The 17471-nt window shown below is 37.4% G+C and overlaps 1 protein-coding gene and 1 pseudogene across 1 annotated transcript in view; both read left to right on the top strand.

Annotated features, from left to right (window-relative positions):
* Positions 1-17471, top strand: part of LOC100622606 (ATP-binding cassette sub-family A member 3-like) — a 200897-nt gene that overhangs the window by 171061 nt on the left and 12365 nt on the right. The window contains exons 21-24 of the mRNA XM_021088375.1: positions 1469-1661; positions 4535-4713; positions 15215-15340; positions 15552-15746. Of these exons, the coding sequence (XP_020944034.1) occupies positions 1469-1661; positions 4535-4713; positions 15215-15340; positions 15552-15746 (693 nt within the window). The remainder of the gene's footprint in view (positions 1-1468; positions 1662-4534; positions 4714-15214; positions 15341-15551; positions 15747-17471) is intronic.
* LOC102167398 lies at positions 8226-10529 on the top strand (annotated as a pseudogene).

Here is a 17471-nt window from a genome sequence, read left to right as displayed (position 1 = left end):
TTCGTTTTTATTTCTATTGCCTTGGAAGGCTGACATAATAAAACATTTGTATGGTTTATGTCAGAGAATGCTTTTCTTATGTTCTATTCTAGGAGTATTATGGTTTTAAGTCTTAAGTTTTATGTCTTAAGCCATTTTGAGCTTATTTTTCTGCATGGTGTGAGGATATGTTCTAGTTTCATTGATTTACATGCAACTGTTGAGTTTTACCAGCACCAGTTACTAATGAGACCTTTTCCCATTTTATATTCTTGCCTCCTTTGTCAAAAATTAATTGACCATAGGTGTCTGAGTTTATTTCTGGGCCCTTTATTCTTTTCCATTGATCTTATGTCTGTTTTTGTACCAGTGCCACATTATCTGATTTCTGTAGCTTTGTAATATTGTCTGAAGTCTGGAAGAGTTATGCCTCCTGCTTTGTTCTTTTTTCATCAGGGTAGCTTTGGCAATTCTGGGTCTTTAATGGTTCCAAATAAATTTTTGGATTATTTGTTCTAGGTCTGTGAAAAATGTCATGGGTAATTTGATAGGGATCACCTTAAATCTGTAGATTATTTTGGGTAGTATGGCCATTTTAACAATATTAATTCATCCAATCCAGGAGCATGGGATATCTTTCTGGTTTTTTTTTTTTTTTTTTTTGGAATCATCTTAAAATTCCTTCATCAATGTTTTATAGTTTTCTAAGCATCCTGTTTAAAGTCACATCAAGTATATACCTAGGAATAAATTTCACAAGGGGGTGAAACACCATTTGTTACTTTTAGCATGTACTCAAGTGGCCAATAAATGTCCAGAATTATTCTTTCTGGTTACCACCTTATGCGTATCTAAACCAGTTGCTATTCCCTTTGGGACACACTTGGTATGACATAACCACTTAGAAAATTATATATTTGGAACCTCACTTGTGTTGGTATCTTACAAATTTTTTTTCAGATATATTTTGTCTTTATTCCCAATTATCTGAATTCAATCTTGAATTCTTAATATGTTGACCCATAACCATCTTTATATTTTCTCCTATATAGTCATCATATATTATACACATTAGTTTACTATTTAGAGAAACCTCAGTTAGCTTTAAGTTTTGTCCTCTGGAGATGTGCCTCCTTTCAACTGATGAAATATTCTTTATCTCTTTCTCACTGTTGAGTCCTAGGCTGTGTTTCCTACTTTGTTTTCCTTTTTATTGATCATATAGGATATGAAATATGAGAAATAATCAGTATGGGTTTACTATTCACATCAGGTGAGAGGGAGACAGATTATATAGACATCAACTTTCCCAAAAGGACTTTCAAATTCTGTAATTATCAACATACAATATGCTACAAGACATTAGAAATTGTATACTTAGTGACAAGAGTTTCACGAGAATAATATGATGGCTTTGTAAATTTTCTCAGTTTATTTTGAGCAACTTGGGGAGCTTTTGTTTTCATGGGGCAGTTCATTTCATATAAAGCATGCTAATGTTATCGTCTTTTTAATCATAGACAAGGAGTCTGCTTCTAAAAGCCACATGCTTAATTCAATGATGTTGTTACCCATACATAATTTGGGGATGAGCATCAGCAGATATTATGATTTCCAGCAGACAAAAGCAACATGCGCCTCAAAGAAAAACGTTCCTATCTTCATGAATTGTAGTGAAGAAGGTAAGTATACAGGGCTTCCCAAGGCTCATCAGAGTTACCACTAGTCAACAACTTACTGCATGTGAGTAGCTCTCCCTACATTATTCTGAATCTTCATAGTTATTCAAGTTATGTGTTATTATTTTCACTTTGAGGAAACTAAAGCTTTTACAGATTGATGAAATATCTTATATGAGTTAGAGCTAAGATTCAAAGCTTATATGCATAGTGTATTTTCTCATGAGAAATAACCTCCAAAAATGAATGAAAAAAGAAAATGTGGTATAAATCTCGGATATATATATCTCCATAAAAGAGGAGAAAATCTTGTCACTTATGGGAACATGAATATACTTTGAGAGTATTATGTATAGTAAAATAAGTAAAATAAGTCAAAGTCAAATTCAATATTACCTCTCTTACAATGTGGAATCTGGAACTTAAGAAACGTGGAATCTTAAAAAAAAAAAGAACTCATATACAATAGATTGATGGTTGCAAGAAGCGGGAAGTATGAGATTGAGTGAAACAGGTGAAGAGACCCAAAAGTTTAAACTTCCAGTTAAAAAATAAATTAATTATGGGGATATAATTACAGGTAACTAATATTAGTATTACCATTATTAGTAATATTACTATAACTAAGGTAACTATAGGTAATAATAATGTGTTGTGTATTTGAAAGTTCCTAAGAGAGTATGTATTAAAAGTTCTCATCACAAGAAAAAACATAACTGTATGGTGATGAATGTTGACTTATTGTGATTGTTTCTCAGTATATACAAAAATTAAATTATTATGCTGTATAACTGAAGCTAATGTTATATGTGAATTATGTCTCAATTTTAAAAACATATAATAAAAAATAAGCATAAAAATTATAAACCTAGAAATTCAAGAAACTGAGTAAACTTCATATATGTTAAAACCAATGAAATTCATGTCGAGATACATCATAATCTAGCTTTGAAAACGAAAGACGAGAAAAGTAGCTACAAAAAAATTACACCTTAACCATAGGGCAAAAAATTTCCTCTAATTTATAGATTTCTCATCAGAAACCATGAAGACTCGAGGAACTGATACATTATTATCAAGTGCTGAAATGAAAAACCTGTCACCTCAAAATTCTATATACATAGGAAATATCTTTTAAAAATAAAGGGAAAATAATTTGTTTTAAGATTAAGAGTATCTACAGGAAGTTGTGATGTGTAGAAATCCTAAAAGAATGGCTATAAAGATTCTAGAAATATAAATGATTGAAGAAGTAATTTTAGAATATCAAGAAAAAAAGGACAGGAGTTCCCATTGTGGCACAGTGGAAACGAATCCAACTAGGAACCATGAGGTTGCAGGTTAAATCCCTGGCCTGCATCAGTGGGTTAAGGATCTGGCATTACTGTGAGCTCTGGTGTAGGTTGCAGATGCGGCTCGGATCTGGCGTTGCTGTTGCTATGGTGTAGGCCGGCAGCCTTAGCTCTGATAGACCCCTGGCCTGGGAACCTCCATATGCCATGGGTACGGCCCTAAAAAGACAAAAAGACAAGGAAAAAAAAAGAACAATGTAAAGAATAAAATCGTGGGTGAATACTATATACTTTCTTCTCAAGTTTTTTTAGTTTGGTGGTTAAAGCAAAATAATAGCATTGTCTGCTAATGTTCTCAGTTTACATAGTGGGGATATTTAGTAGAGTAACAAACAGGGAGGTTAAAGTGATACAAACCATGGAAAAGTTTTTATACTTCACTCGAAATGATAAACACAATATATGATAAGTTATGTGTGCCAAGTCTAATTCCTAGAGCCATCACTATAAAAGTACATACAGTATACACTTGAAAGAGATAAAGAAAAAGAAAGAATTATGTGTGTGTGTGTGTGTATATATACATATATATATATTTAAAGTTCACTATATATAAAACTGAATGAAAAATATTGCTGTCTATGTAGATATTTTCAATTTGTAAAAATTCATTGAGTCCTACACTTGGGGTGTGTGTGTGTGTGTATGTGTGTGTGTGTGTATATATATATATATTTTAATACAAAGTTTTTTTTAAATACAAAAAGGAAATTTGTTTATCTTCACCTCCTTGATGAGCTTACTATTTTCTCTATCATGAATCCAAAGTCTTGTAATTACTAACTTATCATCATAAGTAACTGGAAAAGTACCAGCTTTCACGCACTTACAACTTAGTTTAAATATTAGTGTTCTCGGCATTCCTGTCATGGCTCAGTGTTTAATGAATCTGACTAGGAACCATGAGGTTGTGGGTTCGATCCCTGGCCTCTCTCAGTGGGTTGGGGATCCTTTGTTGCCTTGGCTCTGGCGTAGGCCAGCAGCTGTAGCTCTGATTGGACCCCTAGCCTGGGAGCCTCCATATGCCGTGGATGCAGCTCTAGAAAAAGGCAAAAAGACAAAAAAAAAAAGAGGGTTCCCTAATAATTAAAAGTGGTTGCATATGTAACACAGTGACAGTTGATTCTTCTGCTTCTGTTCCACCCTTTCAGAACCACACTCTAAAGTATTTTCTGAGGAAAAATATTTGGGGACAAGGAGAGCCTTAGCTACTACCTAATATTCTGATTAGTGTGAATAGGCATTCACCCAATGCTTCTGAGTGTCTAGTATATGCTGGTAATAAATTCCTAGAACTATATAGCAAGATAAAACTCATGGAATTAAAAGTTTTCCCTCCTTAATAGATTCTTAAGATACTTTGCATAATATGAACTCATTAATCATAACTTTGAATATATTAATGTTTGATAAACATTCCATTTAAATCTATAGTCCTTCCTGTTTGTTGACTTTGTAGGATCTGTTCACTGGGTTAATATTTCAAAGTAAGCCCTTATCTATTTTTGTTGTTGTTGTCACCAGCAATGAAGCGCAGTGTATATGGTTTGGAAGCAGATGCAATTGGAAGATTTTTAATTGCAATGGCTGTCACAGGACTTATTTTCTTCCTCTTGATTTTCCTTCTGGAGACCACCTCATGGACCATGAGAACGTTTGTGTTTCGCTCTATTTTCTTTGGTATCTACAAGAAATTTAATAAAGTAAGTCGCTGGTTATGACATTGATAAGATCAAAAGCATATCTCTATACATGCCTAACTCCATGACCGGGTTGCAGCAATGTAAATTAATCCCTGTTTCCTGGGAACTGTGTGACTCAGAGATCTCCACCATAATTTGAGTTTTGTGGTTTCTAAACATTATGGCCTCTACCAGTCAGATATCAGATATTCTGAGAAGATATTTAAATACTTTTCTTATAATAGATTTCCCTTGAACATCTTCAGTGTCAGAGAACCATTCCCACCTAAAACTTCTCATTCACCATAATTCGATCCCTGGATAATTCTAATAAACTCCCAGGTGATATTGATTTTGTCGACATGTAGGATTTATATTTAATAGTTAGTCTCTATTAGCAGTTGTTTTCAATTTTTGGCATTTGTCAGAATCTCCAGAACGCTTTCTTAAGATCCAAATTTCCTGTCTCTTTCCTACTGCTAAATAAAAATCTGTATAGAAAACTCAGTTCTAGGGAGAGAAATCAAGATGGCAGAAGAGTAAGATGTAGAATGCTCCACCTCCCACGAATACATCTGCAGGTAGAATGACTCACACAGAACATCTACTGAATGCCTGTGGAATACCTCAGGCTTCCAAAAGGGCAAGAAAACCTTCGCACAACTTTGGGAGCATAAAAGGGAAAAGAAAAGAGAGAGAAAGAGGAAGGAATTGGGATGAGCCTTGGGACCCAACGAGGAAAGTGTAAAGGAGGAAACATCGCTACACTCTGGGCAGTCCCCTCAATGATGGGGACATCATGGGGGTGGGGAGGATGATTCTTGGAGCCTAGGAGGAGAGTGACGCAACCAGTTTGCAGAAGATGTCCAGAGACAAAGCCTAAGCCATGAGAAGGTAGGAGGGGTGTTTTCACAATATAATCAAATTTCATACCTGCATTGTGGGCAACCCACAGTCTAGAAAAGAATCATATTGCCAAGGTTCTCCCACAGGAGTAAGAGTTCTGAGTCCCACATCAGGCTTCCCAGCCTGAGGATCTGGCATCAGGAAGAGGAGCCCCCAGAACATTTGGCTTTGAAGACCAGTGGGGCTTGAGTGCAGGAGTTAGGGGAAACAGAGACTATGTATTTGGAGGATGCACAAAATATTTACTGTGCACTAAGATCAAGAACAAAGCAGTTACTACATAGGAGCCTGTGGTAGACGTACCTGTTGGAAGGTGTCTTGTGGAGACAGATGTGTGGAGGGAAGGGCATTGGCAATAGAAGCCCCAGGGAATGCTGATTGATGTGAGATTTCCTGGAGGTTCCCATTTTGGCATCAAAGCCTGGCCCTACATGAAAGCCTTCAGGCTCTAGTGCTAGAAAACCTCAGGCCAATCAATCAACTAGTATGGTAGGAACACAGCCCTACCTATCAATGGACAGGATGGCTAAAGTCATAGTGAGCTCACAGCCACCTCTATAAACACACCACTTGAAATGGCCCTACCCAGCAGAGGGACAAGACGTAGCTATACTCACAAAAGGGCAGTCACCAGTCCCTCACACCAGGAGGGACTACAGAAGTTCCTGGGCCAAATTTACCCATAAGGGGGCATGCAGAAAAAGCAAGAGAAACTACATTCCTTTAGTCTGCAGGAAGGATACCACAAACAAAGAAAGTTAGAGAAAATGAGACAGCAGAAAAATATGTTCCAGACAAAGGAAAAAGATAAAACTCCAGGACAATAACTAAGTGAAATAAAGACAGGCTATCTACCTGAAAAATTTCAGAGTAATGATATTAAAGATGATCCAAGATTTTGAAAAAAGAATAGAGGCGCAGAAGAAGAAGATGCAAGAAATGTCGAACAAAGAGGTAGAAGATTTAAAGAACAAGCAATGTAAGATGATTAACACTGGGATAAAGAAGATGTGGTACATACATACAATGGAATATTACTCAGGCATTGAAAAGAATGAAATAATGCCATGTGCAGCAACATGGATGGATTTAGAGATTATCATATTAAGTCAGTCAGATAGAGGAAGATAAATATGGCATCACTTGCATGTAGAATTTTAAAAAAAGATATAAAATAACTTATTTACAAAACAGAAATAGACATAGAAAACAAACTTATGGTTACCAAATAGGAAGTGGGGGAAGGTTAATTAGGATGTGGAGATTAACATATACACACTAGTAGGAAGTTCCACTGTAGTACAGTGAGTTAAGAATTCAGTGTTAACACAGCTATGGCACCTTTTGCTATTGTGACACAGGTTCAGTACGTGGCTAGGGGAACTTCCATATGCTGTGGGTGCAGCCACCCCCCAAAAAACATACAAACTCCTATATATACAATAGATAACCAACAAGGACCTACTGTATAGCACAGGGAATTGTACTCAATATTCTCTATATGGGAAAAGAATCTGAAAAAGAATGGATATATGTATGTATATAACTGAATCACTTTGCTATACACCTGAAACTAACACAACACTGTAAATCAACTATACTTCAATACAAAAAAGCCATGGGAGTTCCTGTCGTGGCTCAGTGGTCAACAAATCCAACTAGGAACCATGAGGTTGCGGGTTCAATCCCTGGCCTTGCTCAGTTGTTTGGGGATCCGGTGTTGCTGTGAGCTGTGGCTCTGGCGTAGGCCGGGAGGCTACAGCTCTGATTGGACCCCTGGGCTGGGAACCTCCGTATGCTGCGAATGTGGCCCTAGAAAAGGCAAAAAAAAAAAAGACAAAAAAAAAAAAGCCATAATTGGCCAAAAAATATTTATATATCTATATACAAACCACCAAAAAAACATACAAAGTGAAAATTAAAACTGAAATTAAATATAAAGTGAAATTTAAAACTGTCATTTTAATAGTATAAAAACATTCAAATAATATTTTTTTAGCCACACCCTCAGCATATGGAAATTCCCAGGCCAGAGATTGAATCTGAGCTGGGGCTGTCACCTTTGCCGCAGCTCCAACAATGCTAGATCCTTAAACCACTGCACCATAGTGGGAACTCTAAATGATGGTTTTAACCATTTAAAACAAAATATAAATAAATAGAAATTATACAAGACCTTTACATGGAATATTACAAAAACAGTTGAGAGTTTAATGAAAACCTATATAAATAATTATACCACATTCTTTTGAGATAACCCAATCAACACAATCCCAGTCTAAATCCTGTGTGTGTGTGTGTGTGTGTGTGTGTGTGTGTGTAGAATGATCAGCTGATGGGATAATTCTAAATTTTACATGGAAATGCAAAGTGATTCTAAAATTTACTTTGAAATGCAAAGTATCGACAATTTCCAAGGAAATCTTGAGAAACAACAAATGCAGTGGATTTATGCTACCATATATAAGTATTTTTAAATTTGACTATAAGGCAGAAAAACACTGTATCAAAAATAATAATAATTTTTCTGAAAGTATGGTTATCTGCATAAGTTCAGTTTTTTTAGAAATGCAACTTTTTATAACAGCCCCATCCCAGGCCTACTGATCAGAAGTTTTGGGGTTGGGACCCAATATCCTTGCTTTAAAAGCCATCCAAGTATTTCTGGTGCATGCTTAAACTTTGAGGACAAATAGAATATGATATCTAAAAATAGATGCACAAATGTGATATATGGCAAGTTTGAAACAAAATGTATTGGGGAATGGATGTTCAGCCTAATTCATGGTGTTTATTCAGTTGGAAATCCATGGGACAAATAATGAACTTTAACCTCTCTCTTAGTTCCTACAGATGGTTTTTAGTTTACAACTTTTCTATGGAACTTAATGTAAAAGGTATAACAGTAACGCTTTCAGAATTAAAAACATAGTAAATACCACCACAATAGTAAAGGCATCATCATCAAAAGACATCATTAAATGAGTCAAAAGGTGAGTCGCAGAAAGAGAAAAAAAAAGATTTTTGAATTGAACATCACAGGGAATAGCACAAGCCATCCAATTTTTGAATAAGCAAAAGACTGGGATACTGACTCTACAAAAAAGAATACACACAGTGAAAGGGGGATGGAGCGGTGGAAATGAAGGCTGGACAGGTGTTTGAGTTGTGGGCAGTTCACTCACAGCCATGGCCAGGAAAAAGCAGGAAATGGGGAAGGTGCCAGAGAGCTGGCTCCAAGTCCACTCTCCAGCAAAAGGGGCTGATGGCTGCTGATGGAGGGAGGTGGGATCAGGAGCAGGAGTGTGTGGCAGGCATCCTGACCATCGGGAAGCTCTAAAAAAGAACCAAGTGGCGCTGGCCAAACAGCAATTGCTAAGCAAACAGAACACCTCCCGGAGAAGGACTTTATTACCTCAGAAATGAGGGAGCACATTCAGGTCAAAGTGGGCAGTTTCAGTTTCCTCAACTTGCTTCCCGAGAGGGAGCCCCAGGCGTTTGATGCCATCTGTGTGATCCTTAGGGAGACCAAGCAGGGTCGCCTGGGGGATGTGATGCTCATGACCCTGTCTGATCTTCAGCGTATACGCCTACGATTGAGACTTGAGTCAGGTTCTTCCCACAAGCAGCCCTGCCTCTCCGCAGATATAATGGAACCCTCCCCAGACAAGAGAAATAATCCTCTCTGCCTGCAGGTGAAGCCCTACCCTCCTGAGTTTTATCAAACCCATTACCAGCTGGCCTCTAGGCTGAAATCTTGACCCTGTGGCTGGCACTGGTGTTGAGCAAAGTGCACTTCGCTGGAGAGAAAGACCTGAAATTCCGCTCTGGAGGGGTTGTGGACCATTGCACTCCAGTCGCCCTCTTAAGCTCTTGGACTACAAAGTTCATGTTCTACTTGACCAGACTGCACAGGAGATGCAAGAGAAAGTGTCTAATTCCACTCACTATGTGGCAGATGGTGGCATATCGTGAAGGGCAGCCTCTGTAGTGTGGATGGCAAACTCTTTCAGTTACAAGAGGTTTTCTGGATCTTTGACGATGCCAATTGCCAAAGCCTACAGAACAATCCCCAAATCTGTCTTCCTCCAGACCTGCTGTGGAGGTGAAACAGATCCCCGGGTTGTCCAGTAAGATGGAAAGAACCGTGAACTCTCCCCCCAGTGTGAGGAAAACAATGCTGGTAAAGAGGAGCTGCTGAAGATGTAGCTGCCCACTGGCTTGGACATGATTTTTGACTATACCTACCTTAAAGGTACTGCTGCCATGTGCAGCATCATGGGGGGCTCTTGGTACATCCAGGTCCTCATTCAGGTGTTCTCTGAGAGGGCCTGTGACATGCCTGTGACTGACAGGCTGGTGAAGGCAAATGTGCTCATCAGGGAGCGAGAAGGCTACACAATTGGCATGGAGTTCCACCGATGCAAGGAGACGTTCGAGTACTGTAGCACTTTGCCACCTCTGTCTCTTCCCAGAACATCTTCCCACGTGATGCCGCCTGATGCCACTTCCTCATCACTCATGCTCCATGGAGGCCACTGGACAACAGGAGGTGTGATAGAGGTTCTCCTCTTCAGGATGCACTGTTTCTGTTCCTCTCCTTCAGGGATTGGGAATCCTCTAGGCTTGTTCCACAGGCCCATCATCCCTGCTTTTGTACAGACTACAAGCCAGCTCCTTCCCATGTGAGGCTCTTTCTCCCTGTAAATCCAAATGTAGCTGGACTTTTTGCCAGGAGCATGTTGCTGCCACTGAGGAGCCTGGCAACAACGTTATGGAATGATGTTGATGAGGAGAGGATATTTGGGTTTCCTCACTGACTGTGTTGTTTCTACCCCAGGGCTTTTGTAGGAAGCGTTTTGGTAATGGCTTTCCTCACATTGGTTGAGTTGGCTCAGAGTCATCCACCATCTTTTCTTTGTCTTTTGTCTTTTTAGGGCCACACTTGTGACATGGGGAGGTTCCTGGACTAGGGGTCCAATCGGAGCTGTAGCTGCTGGCCTACCTCACAGCAATGACAGATCTGAGCCATGTCTGCAACCTACACCACAGCTCAGGGCAGCCCCAGATCCTTAACCCATTGAGCGAGGCCAAGGATCGAACCCATGTCTTCATAGATGCTAGTCAGGTTCATCAACCACTGTGCCACCATGGGAACTCCCCATCTTTTCTTTCATATCGCCTGATTATTTGTCCCAGAATGAGAGTTTGGAATGTGTCCTAATGTAGCATAGACATTTTTCATTTGGCTTCAGAAGACCAAGCAAGACTAGAAACACACTGATGCTATGTGTGCAGCCCTGATCTCTGTGCTCGTTCCCATCATTTGTGAAAGGTCACCGCGTGGAAAGGCAATCCTCTCAACTCTACTCCTAGCTCCTTTTGCCTCAAGGAATCCAGCCTTTCAGCAGAGGTTAGGGTCTGGGTGCTTTGTATCTGTTGTAAACCTTTGCCCATGGAAATCTCAAAGACCTTTTAACTGGTTTTTTCTTTCCGCTTTATTCATGAAATGAGCCTTGCAGAGAGTCAGCAGAGGCAGTTAAGAGTGGTATGTGTGCTCATACTTTGTAATCTGTCACCTTTGCTTTATTTTTCTTCCTATGAAATGTCCCTTTCTATAAAAGCGCCTAGTTGTTATCTCCCTGCTTCCTGTTTCTCTCCCTCTTCAGTGTCTTTTCATCCTGTTTATTGCTGCCACCAAATCTGTCTAAACTACTACTGAACTGGATCACTTGTCTGTTCGAGGATGTGATGTAGTACCTTGCTCCCTCTTTCTGCTTCAAAATTAAATCTCATTTTCATTTTATGTGACCTGTTTCCCCTTGTCATCAAGATCTCAATTTCAGAGAGACCACTTCTGTATTCCTATGTATGTTATTTGTTTACCCTGGAAGCCATCTATGAAACTTTACCATTTTTAAGGCCTCCTATTTTGCTATTGTTCTTTCCCCCCTCAGTCTAGTCTATATAGGACAGATTTCTGTTTTGGTTTTTAAATATAGATCTGATCTTGTTATTCCCCTACTTGGAACTCTTTGGTTTCCTCTCACAGCTCAAATGAAATCCAAACTCTACATTGACCTGCAGGACCCCTGCCTATCCCTTGAACTTCATTAAGTGCTGATTTCCTTGGAAGCCACAGCCCCAAAAATTAAAAAAAAAAATAGAACTACCATAAGATCCAACCATTCCACTTCTGAGTATTTATTTGAAGAAAATGGAAACATTAATTCTGAAGGATACATGCACTCCTATGTTCATTGCTGCATTATTTACAATAGCCAAGATATAGAAGCTAGTTAGGTGCCCATCAATAGATAAATGGATAAAAGGATACATATAAGTATACATACAAGTATGTGTGTATATATACAATGGAACATCAATCAGCCATAAAAAGAAATGAGAAATAATGCCATTTGCAGCAACATGGATGGAACTAGAGACTCTCATACTGAGTGAAGTAAGTCAGAAAGAGAAAGACAAATACCATATTATATCACTTATATTTGGAATCTAATATATGGCACAAATGAACCTTTCCACAGAAAAGAAAATCACGGACTTGGAGAATAGACTTGTGGTTGCCAAGGGGGAGAAGGAGAGAGAGGGATGGATTGGGAGCTTGGGGTTAATAGATGCAGACCATTGACTTTGGAATGGATTAGCAATCAGATCCTTCTGTGTAGCACTGGGAACTATGTATAGTCACTTACGATGGAGCCTGATAATGTGATAAAAAAGAATGTGTACGTTTCTGTGTAATTGGGTCACCATTCTGTACAGTAGGAAATTGACAGAACACTGTAAACCAGCTATAATGGAAAAAAAATAAAAATCATTATACAAAAGAAAAAAAGAAATCTCCCTACTTGTACAACATAGATAGTCCTGGAGGTTATTATGCTAAGTGAAATAAGTCAGATAGAGAAGGAAATTATTATATGATCTCATTTGTATGTGGAATCTAAAAACCAAACAAATGAACAAACAAACCAGAAACAGATTCATAGGTGCAGAGAACAAACTTGTGGCCATAGATGGAAGAGTAGTGGGAGTGGAGATTGGAAGAAAAGATGAAGGGGATTAAGAGGTACAAAATTCCAGTCTAAACAAGTTACAATATGTAATATACAATGTAGGGAATACAGTTAATAATATTGCAAATACTTTGTATGATTACAAATGGGTTGCTACACTGATTATGGCAATAAACTGTAATGCATATAAATGTGAAATGACTATTTTATACACATGAAACTAATATAGTAAGTCAACTTTAATAAAAATAAAGCATCATATTTATATTCATATGAAAATGTGCATACAGTAAGACCTAGAAGCTCCCCTTCTAAGTATAAATCCAACAGAAATACACAGTTGTGTTCACCAAAAGACACTTGAAAAAATATTCATCAACATTATTCATATAAGACAAAAATTTTTAAAAAGAAGTAAGCAAACTACATGCCTATCAGTAGTATAGTGGATTTTAAAATGACTATTCTCACAATAGAATACAGAAATCAGAAGGAATAGCCTATAACTCATGAAACACCATGGAATAACCTCAAAAATATAAATTGTCCCCAGAAGTCAGACATAAAAAGGAGAATTTCATGTATATAAAGTTCAAAACAAGAAAAACTAATACATAATTACACAGAGTTATAATTCTAGTTATTGTAGGTTAATATTCTGTTTTCTTTATTAGAGATGGTTACACCAAAAAATTATCAAGATGTTGATTTATGATTTATGTATGTCTAGATAATATGTTACACTTAAATAGTTTACACTAAAAATAGTATTAGAAGTATTCAAAATATTTTGCATTAAGCTTCAGTAAGATCTATAGTTAATAGTATTGAACCAGTGTTAACTTCTGTTTTGATCAATGTATCATAATTATAGGGTGTCATTAGGAGAAGTCTTTATAACTCTTATATAAATCAAATTTCTTTCAAAACAAAAAGCTTAAATTGAAAAAAAGGCAACCCAATTAAAATGTTCAGAAGGCATTATTTTGTTCTTTTTTATGGCTGAGTAGTATTCCATGGAGCATGATAATGTGAGAAAAAAAGAATGTATACATATATGTGTAACTGGGTCACCATGCTGTACAGTAGAAAAAAAAATAATGTATTGGGGAAATGCATTAATTAAAAATGTTCAGAAGATCTAAACAGACATGTCTTAAGACAGATGGCCAAAAAACATATTAAAAATGCTTAACATCATTAATTATTAGAGAAACACAAATCAAAACTACAGTGAGGTATCACCACACACTGGTCAGAAGGCACATCAAAAAGCTTACAAACAATAAATGCTGGAGGTGGTGTGGAGAAAAGGGAACGCTCTTACACTGTTGGGGGAAATGTAAATTGATGCAACCACTGAGGAGAAAAGTATGAACAGTCCTCAAAAATCTAAATATAGAGTTACTATATGATCCAGCAATACCACTTCTGGGTATCTATCCAGAGAAAACCTTAATTTGAAAGGATATATGCATCCCAATGTTCATTGCAGCACTATTTACAAAAGCCAAGTCATGGAAACAACCTAAATGTCCATCAACAGAGGAATGGATAAAGAAGAATTTGTACATATATACAGTGGAATATTCAGCCATAAAAAAGAATGAAATAATGCCATTTGCAGCCAACATGGATGGACCTAGACGTTATAACACTAAGTGAAATAAGTCGGCCAAAGACAAATATCATGAGATCTTTAATGTGTGGAATCTAATAAAAATAATACAAACGAACTTACAAAACAGGAACAGCCTCACAGACTTGGAAAACAAGCTTATGGTTACCAAAGGGGAAATACTGGGGAGAGGGATAAATTAGGAAGTTGGGATTAACATGTATAGCTACTATATACACAATAGATAACCAAGGACATACTGTATAGCACAAGGATATCTACTCACTACTGTGTAATAACTTATAAGGGAAAAGAATCTGAAAGTGAATGGATGTATGTATATGTATAATTGCCTCACTTTGCTGTACATAAAAAACTAACATGACATTGTAAGTCAATTATGCTTCAATACATTTTTTAAAAAGAATGATATGCAAATCTTATACTATTTTCACTCTCTTTCCTTTATATGGGATGCCCTACCCCTCTTCTTTCTTCCCCAGTGTAAGTCACCTGATGAACTCCTATTTCATTTAAATCCATCTTATACATTTCTTATTTGAGTCTGTCCTTGGATTCCACTCTTCCTCTAATAAAACAAAGTGTTAATCTTTACCTTCTCTCAACTCTTTCATATCTTATAAAATATACATTATATTTAAAAATAATTTGGGGTTATAATTAATAGTTTTGTTGTGGTTGTGTGTTGTGGTTTTTGGTAAAATTCCCATTTTGATAAGAGCATGCTACTTGCTCATGGTTAGGAGTGTGGTTTTTAAAGTTTGGAAGTAGAGAATAAAGTTATACATGAGAGCTGAGCCATACATGGTAAGTCATTTGGGGATGACTCAAAACCTTCTATTTTGATGTCCGTTGATATTATACCCCACCTTAGCTTCCCTGAAGCCAAAGAGTGTAAAGGACAGCTATATCAATGAGTCTTATTTTGAAAATACAGGAAAGAGTGTCCATGGAATTATCTGTAGAATCTGAAGATGAAGACGTACAAAATGAACGAAATAGAATCCTGGAGTATCCTCAGGAGTCACTGAATTCTACAGTGCTTATTAAGGAACTTGCAAAGGTAACATTGTTCAATGAAAAACTTAGGATGGTTTCATTTCTATTAAAGTGTATGTCATTAGTGTCAAGGACTCACTGTGGTTTTTGGCATCTGTGTGTATTCTCTCAATAGAACAGAAGAATTCTTGTGAAACTGGGGTAGCCCATAGGGGTAATGTTTGTATGTGACTTATAAGTATTCTTTGCCGTATTGTGTTTTCTGTATTTTTAAGATATATTTTGCAATGCCAGCCGTTTTTGCTGTGAGAAATATCTCTGTTGCAATCAAAAAAGAGGAATGCTTTGGGTTGCTTGGATTAAATGGAGCTGGGAAAACTACTTCCTTCCAAATTTTGACTGGAGAGGAGGTTGCTACCTCTGGGGATGTGTTCATTGAGCACTTGAGCATCACGAAAAATGTCCTAAAGGTAAGACACTATTACCATCTGAGGTATGAGAAGCATTATTTGTGGGTGAAGGTAAGAGGCAAGCAGTGGGAGAAGATAGAAATGAATCATGGAAGGAAATGATATTTTGACTGTCGACTCAGCCAGTAGATTCTAGAGAGAGATATAAAATTTTGAGGGGGATCATGAGGCAAATAGAGCAGTCTTACCATGAGAATGTCAGACCATAGTTTCTTTAGTTTTCTTTAAAATGATTGAAGAGAACAATGGTAGAAATAGAGGCTCTTGACTTTCCCTCTTTCTGTGGATACACCAAATAAACAGCTACACAGGAATCAATTCACTGAGAGATAAATCAAGAAACTAGTTGAAAGACTCTTACACATCATGCATCTAAGAAAATATCCAGATCAAAATGGGTAGGATAAGCTGAGACATAATCACACCATTAGCTCCATCCACAAAACGGTGCCTTTCAACCAGGATGGAAGCATCAACTCCCCGCTGATCCCTGAGGAGTAAAGAGTTTGGATCCCACATCTACCTCCTTAACATTTTGGCTACCACCCAAGAGTCTGGTTCCAAAACCACCTAGGTCTGAGGGCAGATGGGATGTGACATTCATGAATTCCTTAGGAAGGCAGAGAAAAAAAAAAAGGCAATTTCAATAAGCACCCCTAATGTCTATTTCCTATGGCTAAGCATGGAGCAAGTAGGAAAATACACTCAGCTCCCAGTTTTTTACTGGAAGGGTTTTGGCATCTGAACATTCCTATCTGCTTCTCCAATGTTGGATTTCAAATTAACATGCATCTAGGAGCTGGTGAGGATGGCAATTGGTAGTTCTCTGCGTGCCTGAATGGATATGCGAACACTTTCTCAGCCTTCGGAGCAATGACAGGGCTTGTCACACCATAGCCTCCTAGGACCACTAACACAGACAACGGTTTAGACAAGCACAACGGTTTAGGAGGATCCGAGAGCCTTTGGCCAGGATGCTTGGCGACATCATCTCCTAAATGAGGCCCATCTGTCTATACTAGGAGAACTGATTGTTTTTCTAATGTTCTAAAGTTTTCCTGATGTTTCTAATTGATTGTAGTTTCCGATATTCATAAACCAATATGGAGAGACAGAAAAAATAGAAAGGGAAATATATTCCAAACCAAAAAAGCAAGATTAATCTCTATAAAAGGAGCTTAATAAATGGAGACAAGTGATTTAGCTGACAGAGAATTCGAAGCAACAATGAAAATATGCTAACCAATTTCATGAGAGCAATGCAAGAAAAAAAATGAGAACTTTAACAAGATATACAATACATATAAATACCAAACAAATAATAGATTTGAAGAATCTAATAATAACTGAACCAAAAATTCAATGGAGGGGCCCAACAGTGAACTATTCAAACAGAATACATGAGAAGCAATCTCAAAGACAGATCAATGGAAATCATTTGATCAAAGGAAAAAAAGGGAAAAAGAATGGAAAAGAGTGACAGTAGCATAAGGAACTTATGGAGACACTGTTAGGAGGAGCAATGACATGAATTATGTAAGTCTGAGAAAGAGGAGAGAGAAAAAGAAAGGAGCAAATACTCAGAGAAATAATCAATGAAAAGTTCACAAAACTGGGGAAGGAAATATAAATCCGATCTAGGATGACCTAAGAAATGAACAAGATGAATCTAAAGACACACACACACACTGAGACACACTATAATCAAATTATAAGAAATTAAAT

Source organism: Sus scrofa, chromosome 3 (assembly GCF_000003025.6).
Source record: "Sus scrofa isolate TJ Tabasco breed Duroc chromosome 3, Sscrofa11.1, whole genome shotgun sequence".
Taxonomy (NCBI): Eukaryota; Metazoa; Chordata; class Mammalia; order Artiodactyla; family Suidae; genus Sus; species Sus scrofa.
This window is presented reverse-complemented; position numbering and strand designations above follow the sequence as displayed.